The sequence below is a fragment of the Amphiura filiformis genome, chromosome 10 (genome assembly GCF_039555335.1).
Source record: "Amphiura filiformis chromosome 10, Afil_fr2py, whole genome shotgun sequence".
Lineage (NCBI taxonomy): Eukaryota > Metazoa > Echinodermata > Ophiuroidea > Amphilepidida > Amphiuridae > Amphiura > Amphiura filiformis.
In genome coordinates, this window is record NC_092637.1 from 12,185,691 (window position 1) to 12,200,511 (window position 14,821).

At 36.8% G+C, this 14,821-nt stretch overlaps 1 protein-coding gene across 4 annotated transcripts in view; it reads left to right on the forward strand.

Moving 5' to 3' along the window:
• Positions 1 to 14,821, forward strand: part of LOC140162505 (uncharacterized) — a 75,360-nt gene that overhangs the window by 26,561 nt on the left and 33,978 nt on the right. For 3 of the 4 annotated variants that reach the window (XM_072185747.1, XM_072185748.1, XM_072185744.1), the window contains 5 exons: positions 28 to 128; positions 701 to 812; positions 5,543 to 5,651; positions 7,396 to 7,515; positions 8,131 to 8,356. In XM_072185747.1, coding sequence (XP_072041848.1) covers positions 28 to 128; positions 701 to 812; positions 5,543 to 5,651; positions 7,396 to 7,515; positions 8,131 to 8,356 — 668 coding nt within the window. Of the gene's footprint in view, positions 1 to 27; positions 129 to 700; positions 813 to 5,542; positions 5,652 to 7,395; positions 7,516 to 8,130; positions 8,357 to 10,916; positions 10,938 to 14,821 lie in introns of all 4 variants that reach the window. The other variant, XM_072185745.1, reaches the window with a different exon arrangement.

Consider the following 14,821-nt stretch of genomic DNA (forward strand, 5'->3'; position numbering starts at 1 on the left):
GTTGTTGTTTTCTTGTTTGTTCTACAGGTCCAAATCTAAACGAACAAAAGCTCCGCCTCCACCCTCTGCAGGACACCCACCTCCTGTCACCTCACCCGTCAACGGAACATCCCATCATGCACCAGGAGGTAAGTAAAGGGATATAAGAAGGATTCAGGGTTAATGAAGCGGGCAACGGAAAACTCGGCCTAAGAGTTTTCATCAAAAACCCCAGTATCCAGGCACTGAGTAAGAAGGGTGATTACAATGTAGGGCCTTTGTGCAATTAATCATCACAAAAAATGAATTTTTAATGGTAAACAAGGCTGTTTTGGGATAATACCCTCTGACTGAGAAAGATGTTTGCTTGATTGTCCTCTAGCAGGGGTGTGAGAGTTTCTCTTTTCAGCTAATTTCCTTTTTTTTACCGCATTTTCTTTTATTTCAGCCCATATTTGGTGTTTTTAGCCTGATTTTACGCTGTTTTCAGCATTTTTTGTCCTTTTCTTCTTTTTTGGTCTGTGGCATCTCACACCCCTGCTTTTGGATCAACTGAGATGTACATTTTTTTGTACAATGTACTACATCCGAAGCGAGGGGAAAAAGTTCTTTCACTTCAGAGACACCCTGTATGTAGATTTATTTTCAAGAAATATTTCACTCTTGGGGCATTGATTACCGTTGTACCGACTCGTAGAATTTTTCCATTTCAATGATATAGGGGTAAATGGCATAGGTGGCACCAATGGAGTTGCGACTAAACATGAAGACACTAGAGCGATTACCGTCGTGCTACCCGATGGACGGAATGTCAAAGCCACTGTTGCTAACAAGTAAGATATTGGGAAATTCCAGTTAAAATCCATACACCTGCTACAGGGAGTGTGAATTTCAAAAGGGGTTACTAAATGGGTGACTCCATTTGGAACTTACTCTCCCTGTGTGGAAGATTAAGATCATGCCTTCCATAGGGTGTATGGATTTCAACTGGAATAGCCCATTGTGTGTGTTCATGATGGGGGTGGGGGTGTGTGTAAAGGGGAGGGGTGTGTGTGGGAAGTGAGTTACTTGTTACTGGTGGGGGTGTGTGTGTAAAGGGGGAGGGGTGTGTGTGGGGTGTGAGTTACTTGTTACTTATAAATGTTTTGTGAGATGAGCATGCATCATAATAGTACAGCTGCTAAGCTCCCAAACTGGGAACCATTGTGCATTTCCTAGTAGAAGCATGATCATTTCCACACATGAAGTACAAGGTCCAGTGTTGATAATAAGATGTGAAGCCATTTTGGATTTGACCCCTGGTGACCGCTAGAGGCCACAAAAGGTCATATAGAGGTAAAAAATTTAAAATTTTCCGATCTTGTTGACAGATATAGCAAATTACTTGATAAAAAAATTACAGTTTGTGCTATCTACGACCTTTTGTTATGGAGTTATTGTACAAAAACCTCATTTTTAGGTAAAACATCACTTTTTTGGTTGTACAGTGGTAAAAATTTCGTCATGTTTGGAAATTCTCATTCTTCTATCAGGAAGTGCACGATCCTCTGGGTAAGCAGCTGTACTATAATGATCAATATAAACAAATTTAGGTAATGTAAAGTCATGCCGGAGTAAGAAAAATATTCTTATGCATGAAAATTTTGTGAATCAACCACGCTCGCAACATGTAAAATGATCAATATAAACAAATTTAGGTAACATAAAGTCATACTGGAGCAAGAAAAATATTCTTATGCATGAAAATTTTGTGAATCAACCGCGCTCGCAAAAAAGCGTGAAATTTGTATACAGGTGAACATTTCATGCTTTGCAGTTATTAAAAATTGGCAAAGTGTAAAAAATTACGCAGGTGGAAATTGCTGCTGTTACACTACAGTACTTAGTGTAAATTTCAATTCATACCAACATTTTCCTGCTCTATAAATATGTGTACCCTTGAGATGTGCTTTGGATAAATTCTATAAATAGCACTTGTGACGTCAAACTCTATATAGGTAGCAAGACAGATTTGTAATCGTTAGGGATCAGTGCATCCACTAAATAATGCACATGATGGTTTTATCTTGCAATTTGCTAGTGAAGGGAGGAGGAGAGAGACTTTTTGCATTCTGTGCCAAGGGACAGGTTAAAAGCCAAAATTGGTGTTAAAGCTACAGCTACTGCGCATGCCTTAATTTGAACCATGTTTGCTTGTTGATGTTTTATGAATGAAATTTGGAGTTGTTTTGGCAGTAAATTTTACGAAAATGTCCATGAGAAATGTAATATTTTGTAACAATTTTCGAGGACAGATTTATGGATGAAGAACTCAAAGCTTTTGTACTAGAGATGACCTGAATAAGGGACAAGTGTGGGGGTGTGTGGGGGGGGTGGGGGGGGCTGCAGGGGTGTCAGCCAAAATTACCACTCCTTTCTGTCCTCCCACCCCAATAAATATGTGCCAAATGGCATTTGCCCTTTTGTGACCTGCCAAACCTGTGTTTGCCCTACCTTCTGGGATTGAAAAATGTGATAAATCATCATCCCATTTTATAATTTTTAAGTAAAATTTATGAAAATTAATGTTATTTTTGAAGATTTTGAATTATTTGTATTAGAAGGGTAAAACCTTTCTGGACTATCACCAAATTCTGGACAATTTTTAACAAATTTTGCTAAAAAAAATGACTGTCCAATTTGTTGAAAATGCACACTTTTCTGAAACAGTTTCCTGAAATTTGCAACCCGAATCTAAACTATTGTAAGAGCTTGAATATGGGCTATTCCAATTGAAATCCATACGCCAATGGAAGACATGAGGGTTACCTGAATGGCTGACTCCATTTAAAATTCGAATTCACACTCCCTGTGTGGGAGCTCAAGGTAATATATGTCTTTCACAGAGGGTGGATGGATTTCAACTGGAATAGCCCAATGCAAGATTAAGGTTATGGATTTCACAGGGGGTGTATGGATTTCAACTGGAATAGCCCAATGCAAGATTATGGTTATGGATTTCACAGGGGGTGTATGGATTTCAACTGGAATAGCCCAATGCAAGATTATGGTTATGGATTTCACAGGGGGTGTATGGATTTCAACTGGAATAGCCCAGAGCAAGATTAAGGTTATGGATTTCACAGGGGGTGTATGGATTTCAACTGGAATAGCCCAATGCAAGATTAAGGTTATGGATTTCACAGGGGTGTATGGATTTCAACTGGAATAGCCCAATGCAAGATTATGGTTATGGATTTCACAGGGGGTGTATGGATTTCAACTGGAATTGCCCAGTGCATCCCAGAGCTAAAAGCTCAAAAGCTGTGTTCAAAACAATTATACTTGATGGTTGAATAGTTTACTGAGTTTGATGTTTGAATACTTGGTTTAAAATAGTAGAAACAAATTGATTTGAAAGAGCAGGTGACAATTTGCTTGTTGTGATGTAACAGTTTCATTGATGCACCACTACTATTCTTTGCATTGGTATTGTTGTGATGGTCCAACAGGTGAATTGTGGGAAGTATAACAACAGAGAAAATCGAGTGGTTTTGGTGAAATTGTCTGTGAAGAACTAACTTTTTCACTGATTTTGTTAATAAAATTCCATGAGGTGTACTTGGCCAATATGCTGTACACATTCATGACAACAAGAAAAATCAAGTGAAATGGGCATGGCTTTGGGTGATTCCAGTTGAAATTCATACACTCACTATGAAAGATGTGATCTTAATCCCCAAAACCGGGAGGGAGTGGGAATCTTAAATGGGGTAATTACTCCCATTTGAAAATGAGTGGTATTTGTGAAGCTCACACATTTTACCCCCAGGACACTACCCCTGCAGTGCACAGTATGCCTGGAGTAAAGTAAGATAAGAAAGTCCACTTTCTGGCATCAACAATTCAAATGTCAAATAAATTTTTATAAATTTTTACAAATTTATGATGGTAAATAATTATTTGAATTTCGAAGAATAACTTTTGAAACAGAAATTTTTGGAAGATGTTGCAAAGCTTCCATTAATTTTACATTCACTAACTATGGACACCAAAGGACTTGAAGCAAGTCTATTCACAGGGGGTGTATGGATTTCAACTGGAATAGTCCAATGCAAGATTAAGGTTATGTTTTTCACAGGGGGTGTATGGATTTCAACTGGAATAGCCCAGTGCAAGATTAAGGTTATGTTTTTCACAGGGGGTGTATGGATTTCAACTGGAATAGCCCAATGCAAGATTAAGGTTATGGATTTCACAGGGGGTGTATGGATTTCAACTGGAATAGCCCAATGCAAGATTATGGTTATGGATTTCACAGGGGGTGTATGGATTTCAACTGGAATAGCCCAGAGCATCCCAGAGCTAAAAGCTCAAAAGCTGCGTTCAAAACAATTATACTTGATGGTTGAATAGTTTACTGGGTTTGATGTTCGAATACTTTGTTTAAAAAAGTAGACACAATTTGATTTGAAAGAGCAGGTGACAATTTGCTTGTTGTGATGTAACAGTTTCATTGATGCACCACTACTATTCTTTGCATTGGTATTGTTGTGATGGTCCAACAGGTGAATTGTGGGAAATATAACAACAATATTAGCTTTGAGAAAATCAGTGGTTTTGGTGAAATTGTCTGTGAAGCAACTAACTTTTTCACTGATTTTGTTAATAAAATTCCATGGGGTGTGCTTGGCCAATATGCTGTACACATTCATGACAACAAGAAAAATGAAGTGAAATGGGCATTGCTTTGGGCGATTCCAGTTGAAATCCATACACTCACTATGAAAGACGTGATCTTAATCCCCAAAACAAGGAGGGAGTGGGAATCTTAAATGGGGTTACTCCCATGACTTGAAAGGTGCATTGTTTTGCAACCATTCAAGCCTTGAAATAAGTGGACTAGAACCTGGAACAATTTGCTTTTAAACATTGCTCCTGGTTTGACTGGGATTTGACAAAAACCAGGAGCAATTTCTGAAGAAACAGGAGCAATTTTCAAATAGTAAATCTTTTTATATTAAACAATACAGCATACCAGCACTACTACATGAAGTGCAAAACGCGATCCAGGAGCAACTTGTTTTTGAATATTGCTCCCGGTTCATGTGATGAATTTTTCAAGGACCAGGTAGCTTTTCGAGGGCAAATTTGCTCCCAGCGCCAGGGTTGCCAAAAGATTTCAGCCCGAATCGTGGGTCAAATAATCGAAAAGTCGCCCAATTTTTCACTTTACCATTGGTTTCTATGGGGCAGGTAACTAGCGGAAGTCGCGGGAGCCAATGTTGAAAAGTCGCCCAATTTTTTTCTTAACCATTGGTTTCTATGGGACAGGAAATTGTCATAAGTCGCAGGAAAAATCTTCAAAAGTCGCCCAATTAGGCTACCAAATCGCGGGTTTGGCAACCCTGACCAGCGCCTCCTTATTTCAAAGCTTGTGACCATTAACTCTACTGACATTTATTAGAGGTTAAAAAAACCATTGATTTTCAAGAAAATCATAACTCGTAAAAATATTATAACTTATGAATTCCCGTCGAGAAACCTCTACTTACATATGTTTGCTATTTATTTCTCTCCATAGCATGCCAATGTTGGATTTATTAGTCCTAATCGGTGCCAAAAACAGACTCAATCCAGCCAGCTACACCATAGCAAGAATAGCTCATGATTTAAATGGAGAAGTAGTACAGGTAAGGCTAACTAGTCTACTTCATAGGCCCTTTATTAAAATTCTCTGATATCAACTCATTTCACAATAGGTTTTTTCAAATTGGAGTTTTTCGAAGACAGCTGCTGTTTGTGTATGGATGACCCAGTTTATAATTCTGCATCATCAACTCTAACACAAACGCAACTATTTAGCTTAACACAAATCTGCATGATAGACACAATCAAGTATGGGGTATGTCTTGTGTAAGAGATTGATGTTTACATTGATTTGTCCGAATCTAAAGTGTTGAAAAATGAAGAACATTTGCACTTTTCTTTCCATTACTGTCATAGTGTGAAGTACCAAATAGCTATGTTAGGAAAATGTTTTACCTGAAGACCTCATGTTGACATTGGCTAAATATGTTGTATTTTTGCTCAAATGGGTACTGTGATTTATGAAATTTCTTGTCTGCCATTTTGACCCCCTAGCTTACTGAATAATTATCACCTGGTTTTTTGAACTTTTCGGATCTTGATTTGAAATGGCATTTATGATTTTAAGTTCAGAATGTGAATCGTTCTCATTTGAAAACTGCTATGCCTCAAAAAAAATTGTGTTTTATGGAAGGACATAGCTGGGGGGTGAACTGTTAATCAATAAGAGACTACAGAGCAGTTTAAGGTAACGCCTGTGTCGAGCCAGAAACTTTTCTGTTGGGGTGCTGAATTTCAGGGAGAAAAAACTTGAGAAAGAGGTACATGCTCCTATATCCATGTTTTTATGCCTCCACCGCGAGGCATACTGTTTTTGCAATGTCCGTCCTTCCGTCCTTCCGTGCCTCCGTCCTTCCGTCCGGATGCGATATCTCGGGCATGGATGGGCGGATTGACTTCAGATTTTCAGGATAGGTGGGTCATGGTCAAAAACTCTGGCTACTTTTTTTGGGTGAGATTCAAGGTCATGTACTGAGGTAAAAGGTCATTTGAGGTCAGAGGGCCCATTTTCCTTATTTACCTCTTTTCTCGGAGACTGGGGGACGCACGTTCCTCAAACTTGGTGGGTGGGTGCATCTTGACCCCAGACAGAACAAGTTTATATTCGTTAGTGGGTCAAGGTCTCCTGAGGTCATGCAGGGGTCATCTGAGGTCAAATTAGCAAAAATAGTCATATGGCCATGAACCTTGGTAGGTACAGTCAACATTTAGAGCCAGATTTTTGGAAGGTCATTTTGGGGTCATCTGAGGTCATCCAGGGGTCATCTGAGGTCAAATTAGTAAAAACTGTTGTATGGGCATGAAACTTGGTGGGTACAGTCAACATTTAGAACCAATTTTGGAAGGTCATTTTGGGGTCACCAGGGGTCATCTGAGGTCAAATTAGTAAAAACTATCGTATGGGCATGAAACTTGGTGGGTACAGTTAACATTTAGAGCCAAATTTTTGGAAGGTCATTTTGGGGTCACCAGGGGTCATCTGAGGTCAAATTAGTATAATTACTATATGGGCATGAAACTTGGTGGGTACAGCCAACATTTAGAGCCAAATTTTTGGGCGGTCATTTTGGGGTCACCCAGGAGTCATTGAAAGGTTGTTTTGGGGTCATCCAGGTGTCATCTAAGGTCAAATTCAGTCTCCTCTTTTAGGCTTGAAGCTTTGTGTATCAACTTGTGAATTCCACATCACTCCCTTTGGTGGAGGCATCACGGTCGACGCTGTGCGTCGAAAACCGCGACATCCGAGAACCGCGGTCCATCTAGTTAATACTATTTGTTGTATTACAGATTGCTCCGCACAAGTGTGTTGGCGATATAGATGAAGAAGACATGTTTAAGGTGGTCCCAAAGAACACACAAGAACATTTCACCTTGAAGAGAGATAAAAAGAAGTCAGCCATATTTGATGTAAGTTTTCAAATCCTGTGGATCTACATGTAGAGCGGTTATAGCATCGCTAAGGTGGAGCAAGGGGCTTGATCCGGCTAGACCAAACTGGCTGACTGCCAGGCCTATTGCAAAATATCCCTGTATCTGATCTATATATGCCCAGCCTTCTGCGTAATATGCCAGTCTCGTTGTGCAAGACCCAATTGCGAGTGAGAGACATACTCAGATATGGTGATCAGCAGCCTGTTAGCCATACTGCAGTGTACCAACTTTTTATCCGGGGTTCATACATGTACGAAATTCAATAGTGACAAATGTGTTGCGCTCAATTGTCAGGCCACCCCAGGAGAGGGGAAAACGTTCACTGGATTGATGTATAAATGTCACGCTTGGGTTTGATGCACATCAGGGTCCAAATGTGATACTCGCCAGTTTTTAATTTAGAGTAAACACATTGGGTAACTTGCAATACAGTGTGTACTTGTCTGGATGTTAGTTGAACATTTGAGAAGGGGAGGAGAGAGTACAAATTTTTAAAAAGTGGAATTTTCATCGCTTACAATTGATCCACGCACTGGTGAATGCGGTAAAGAGCCAAACATAAGTTGTTTTTGTTTATTTCTCTTACTCTAGCAAACAATAAGACTAACCGTAATTACCGACAAAAGTCATCGACTTGTCGTGCGTGTCAACCCATCAAGACCACTACTAGAACTATTCCCGGTCATCTGCAAAGAGAGGGGAGTCGAGCAGGCGCATCATGTGCTACGATTGGTCAGTAAACCACACGAGCCATTGAACATGCGAGAAAGCTTGACCAGCTACGGGGTCACAGAGTTGCTACTAGTTGATACAAGAGGTAAGGGATTAGAAAAGCGCCCTCATTTACAAGAGTGTTGCGATTATTCATCAAGCCTTATGAGTCGTTGAACATGAGAGTAAGCTTGACCAATACAGGGTCACAGAGCAGCTGCTAGTTGATACATGAGGTAAAAAGGAGTAGAAAAGCGCCCTCAGTTACAATATTAGTGTTACGATTGGTCAGCCAAACTTGCATGCCTTTGAACATGCGAGTAAGCTTGACCAACTACGGCATCACCGAACAGCTGCTAGTTGATACAAGAGGTAAAAAGTAGTAGAAAAGCGCCCTTATTTACAATAGCGTTATGATTGGTCAGCCAAACTCGCAAGTCTTTGAACATGCGAGTAAGCTTGATTCTACAATTGCTCACATTTTCTGAACATGGTCAAAGTGAGAACCCTTTTATAATTAAAAAAAGGTACTTTTCAAGAAAAAAAATTATATTGGCGTAACACTACCTGCCCAAAGTTTTGGGCAGATAAAATGATTGGTGTTGTGAAAAGCACCAACATTTAACTTTTTGGTTTCATTTGATAAATCATTGAAAAATTCTCCCAAAATTACATAATTTGGAGGATTTTTTTTTTGGGGGGGGGGGGAAAGAAAATGTGCAAAAACAACAACAATATCTCAACCTACATGTACGACTGTACGTACCATATTTTTTTCAGCCCAACACTCCAATATAGCAATTTTTAAAGGCCTAATTGCTAACAGAATAGGTTCAAATTAGTACTTTTGTTAGGGAGTTGAGTTGATTGCTCCACAGCTGTATGTTATGTCAAGGCCCTTTCATTATATTTATATTGTAATGTACTTCATATATAAGCAGCAGTCTGCAGCTGCTGTTTTTCTACAAATGAATCTTTATGATAAAATGGTGTATCTGAATTACACTTTCCTATCACCTTACATTCCTTCAATGTAGATGGTAATATCATGGATTAAATTAGGTATATTTAAGGGGTACTACACCCCTGTGGTAAATTTGTGACTATTTTTGCATTTTTCTCAAAAATAATAACACACTGGTAATAAAAGTTATGTATATTATTGGGGCAAGGAATCCAATTACTGCACTGAAATGTCAGTGACTCAAGACAAGCGGTTCAGTATATATGATAGGAAACGAGGCACATCCTAGCGGTACCTTATTTCTTATCATAAATAACAAACCGCTTGTCTTGGGTCACTGAAATTGCAGTGTAGTAATTGGATTCCATGCCCCCATAATATACATAACTTTTATTACCACTGTGTTATTAGTTTGTGAGAAAATGCAAAAATAGACACAAATTTATCGAGGGGTGTAGTATCCCCTTAACCATTTTGGATACAATTTTATGAAATTATACTGCTTGTTATCATAGTATTTAAGTGGTAGTGAGATGGTTTTATACATTTTTGTTGGAAAGGTTAAGCACTTATCGTGATAATTTTGTGCACACACTATAATAAAAAAATAATGATCAAAACAGACAGTCATGAGAATTAGTATTGTTGATAATGGCCAATCCGATTGCTGTTCTTTACATTGCTGTAAGGAACAGTCGAGCTCATTGGCTATGCAAAGCAATTGTGCATTGGCTTCATGTATGGTGGTGCAAGGGTGGGTGGGTGCAGGCATTTTACCCCCAAACTTGGGCTCTTCCCCATCCCGGGTTCCCTTGTTCCCCCTCCTGTCAGAAAAAAAAATCACCAAAAACATGTAACATTTTCAGATCCTCCACCACTGGCTATACAAAGCAATTGCATTATTATTAGGCTAATGGAACTCGATTGTTAGTTTCCTATTGACCGCCCGCATCACTTTTTCAATTTGACAAAAACTTTCATTATTTTCATAAAAAAGTCAATGATCTGAAAATTGAAATTGGAAATAATCAAAATTGAAACTCTCAAAATGTCTGACATCCCCTGCTGATCATAATCAGCAGTTTTTCTTAGTTGTAGGGGTAGAGGATGTAGTAAATAATGGAAATTTAAGGATTACCTCATCATGTTTCTAGTGATTACAAAAATTGCAAATTTCTTTTCATTTTAATGAAAACAAATTCAAATCTTTTCTCAATCTGTTGCAAAATGTCTGTAAAGATGATCTAAGCATAAATACCGGTTTTGAGATGGTCTTTCATCAACAATATATACTTTGGTAATGGTGGGAACCTAAATTTGGAGAAAGCTGTTCATGAAATTATTTATTTTGTTGACATAATGGATAATGAAAAGAGACCGAATAATGAATAATGAAATTGTACACTATAGGTACTGCAATTGCAAGACAAAAATTACAATTTTCATTGTCAGTGAAGAGATTGATTTTTGTCCTATATGTAGGACTATAGAGCTTGAATATTCAAAACATTGTGCTTGACAAATGATATCCATAAAATTGTTAATCAAAAAAAAAAATGTCTAGTACGATAATGAGTTGAACAAAGTATAAACTGCAATTTACTTGATCTGTGTAGCAGAATGGTTCAAATATCTCAAATTTCAATTATCAATCGCCATGGTCTACCATTTTTTCCACTCTACACACATTTTCATAATCTAGAGCACATTGAGGTATTTTCAGGTAAGCTGGTTGGACACATTCAATGTTTTAAATCTATTTTCAGCACTTCTTTATTCTATTTCACTAACACTCGCCATCAAAAGATTTTTGTTAGACAAATCCAATAAATTTTTAAGCACATGTCTTGAGCTTTTGCCAACTTGGTGTGATCATAGATGATTCTTCTTACCTAGAATTGATGTTGATTTTAGCAGTGGGCCATATCAAGAAAGTTGACTGGAAAAGTCTTCATTCCTGGTCATATACATGATCTTGAAGGTACATCCACTCATCACAGTTGAGTCCTTTTTTGCCCTTTCGTCTGATTTGGATGCCCTCCCTGATTTTTTCTTTTGAATAAACGCGAATCTCTATCCAGTTCCAATAGTCTATCAAGCTCAAAAACAGTAGTGTCTATGTGTGATACACACACAATCAAAGGTGGTGCATCTGTAGAGCGCAGTGTGACTTTGATTGCAGTTGTATCACACACAGACGCTACTGTCTCGAGAAATCCAAATGGACTATATCAGTACTATCCATGTACTCCAAAGAAAAGTGATCTATTCTTTTTAAACTTTCTTTTTAGTGGTTCTATACTTCTTGTGTATAATTGTAACAATCAGTGATATTCATTGTCATTTCTATTCATAAATACTAACTTCAAATTGATAGCAGTATTTTTTCTCTTCATATTTTTCCCATCTTTCATGGCAAATTTGGATGTTCCAAACTTGATCTGAATCATTTTGTGTTCTGTTGTAGATCTAGGTGTGTTTTAGTGTGTTTTTAGGTCTGTGTCTTAGTAGGCTTCTCTGTTAGACTTGTGCCATAACTTCAACCCTTTTCAGAATAATGACCATTGTGACTAAATGGGCTGTTGCCGATATATCTTTCATTCATAAACTCTTTCATCCTCCCTACTTTTCATCATATACCTTAATAATCTACAGTTGATACATGTGTAATACATAATAATTTGTTCCTCTTCATGATAATTTCACCATCATTCATTGATGTGTATAAGATTGTTACAAGCTGGTTAAACAGATCAATATCCTTTGATCATCCACTGCACACTAACATTCTAGCATCACTTAAGCCTGATTCATACTTTGTTATTCGATGTAACAAAATAATCTACTAGGTTTTCAATGTCAAATATGTTGGTGGCCACTTTACTTGACGTCAAATATATAATCAATTTATTTTTGGCAACAAACATTTGATAAAAATTACTTGAAACATTGAATAGGGAATGTTTGTTTGCATCAAATATTGAATGCAGGGTCTTAGCTAGAAATTGAGGGTTGCCCATCATATGAATAAAATTGCCTGTCCTAATTTGACCTTTAAAACATGTATCAGACATCTATAGCCCATTGGGAGATCAAATAGTTCAAATATGTGCTGATATGGCCTTCTTAAAAGGTCAATTAGCTTTTCAAAACACAAAATTTATAATATACCATCTGTCAAAGGCATTAATTTTGCCCGTCCCAGGAGCAAACTCCCCGTCTGACGGGTGGCTAGCTAAGACCCTGATTGAATGTTGAATAAAAAGTGTAAGTCAGGCTTTAGACCTCACAGAGAGTTTATATTATAATGTTCATTGATTGTTACTGTCATCAAAAATGATCTCAGACCTCACCTAGTGTGTAATTGTGTTACAAAAATATGTAAGGCCAGACAATATTAATTGTTAGATATTCTGAGCTATATTTTGTTAATTATTTTATAGCTTACTTAGGGTTAGAGTTAGGGTTTGAGTTCGGGATAGGGTGTGGCGAGAGGTCTGTAATTATACTATCTGCAATGTATGTAGTAAAAAATAACTCAATTCACTTGATAATGTCACATACAAGTTGTCTTACTTTTGAAATTTGTTGTGAAAAATTTTCTGCTTGTGTATTTGACAATCTTTGACCCAAATTCCTTTATAATCTTTCAACTTGAAAGGTCAAATAGATAGGGAAGGTATCAGTTTCAGAAGAAGAAAATTGTTGCATTAAAGCAGCATATAGTATTTAAGAAGGATGATCTGAGCAACAACTCAGTCTCAGCCATTGACCGGGGTCATTTGAATATAAACGTGCTATGTGTTGGCAGTAATAAAAACATTAAAAGAGGGTTGGATTTTGAAGAATACATTGTCATTGATGTTTAAGAGTCCATTTTTGGCTACTTTGATGTTTAGGGGTTCATTTTCGGCCATGCAATACTTCATTTCGGGTATTAAATGTTGACAGTTATGCAATTTTAGGTAGCAAATTTGCTACCATCAATTATGATCAGTTTTAAGCATAATTAAGTAGCTTTTTTATATTCAAGTGACCCCAGGACATCTACAACACTGTTTCTCCATTAAAATTCAGAGTTTGTATCAGTGGAAAGCTCATAGATAAGATCAACTTTGAATAAGGCCGTATAAAATTAATGTTTTGGTTCTCGCCCAGAGGATTTTCATGAATTGATGAGGGAGGAGGTGTTTTTTTTTTTTTTTTTTTTTTTTTCAATGTAAAATTAGCATTGTCAGTAGTTTTCGGTCTTCTCAACAGTGCTCGAGGAAACGATGAGGCCCTTTTTTTTTTTTTTTTCAAATGTGAGATTCTGAGGATAAACCCCTAGAGTACCACAAAAAGACTTGGAAGTGATGCTTGTTCTCTAATAAACTTATTTATATGTATGAAGATTTCTTAAATCATTCCAAAGTCTAACAAAATTGAAAAATCTAAAAAAAAAAAAAAAAATCTGACAAATCCCAAAAATTTAGGAGGGAGGGGACGAGAACCAAAATATTAATTTTACACGGCCTAACATAGGTATTAATATTATTTTCCAAACTAAATTAAAATGCATTTGAAGATTCAACTTTTGATTAATTCATCAAACCATTGGGCGCAAATCTACACAATGTTTTCGACCATGATAAACAGTTTCTTAAATATTTTTGTACCATAATTATTATTCACTGGACAAATTTTTTGTTGTTGTTCCTTCCAGAAGACAACTTTGAATAACATTAAAAGTATTAATATTATTTTCCAAACTAAATTAAAATGCATTTTGAAGATTCAACTTTTGATCAATTCATCATGCCATTAGACACAAATCTATCGTGTTTTCGACCATAAACAGTTTCTTAAATATTTTTGTACCATAATTGTTATTCACTGGACAAAATATTTGTTGTTGTTCCTTCCAGAAGACAACTTTGAATAACATTAAAGTATTAATATTATTTTCCAAACAAAATTAAAATGCATTTGAAGATTCAACTTTTGATCAATTCATCAAGCCAATATGTACACAAATCTACACTGTTTTCGACCATGATAAACAGTTTCTAAAATATTTGTGTAGGGTGAAGCATAATTGTTATTCACTGGACACAATTTTTTGTTGTTGTTCCTTCCAACAGACAACTTTGAATAACATTAAAGTATTAATATTATTTTCCAAACTAAATTAAAATGCATTTGAAGATTCAACTTTTGATCAATTCGTCAAGCCAATATGCACACAAATCGATCGTATTTTCGACCATGATAAACAATTTGTTAAATATTTTTGTACCATAATTGTCGTTCACTGGACAAATTTTTTGTTGTTGTTCCTTCCAGCACACAACTTTGAATAACATTAAAGTATTAATATTATTTTCCAAACTAAATTGAAATGCATTTGAAGATTCAACTTTTGATCAATTCATCAAGCCAATTGTACACAAATCTACACTGTTTTCGACCATGATAAACAGTTTCTAAAATTTTTGTGTAGGGTGAAGCATAATTGTTATTCACTGGACAAAATATTTGTTGTTGTTCCTTCCAGCAGACACTTTATATTATGCATGTGTCCTATCCCATATAATACCTACTGATGTGGTAATAATGTGTCTTCTG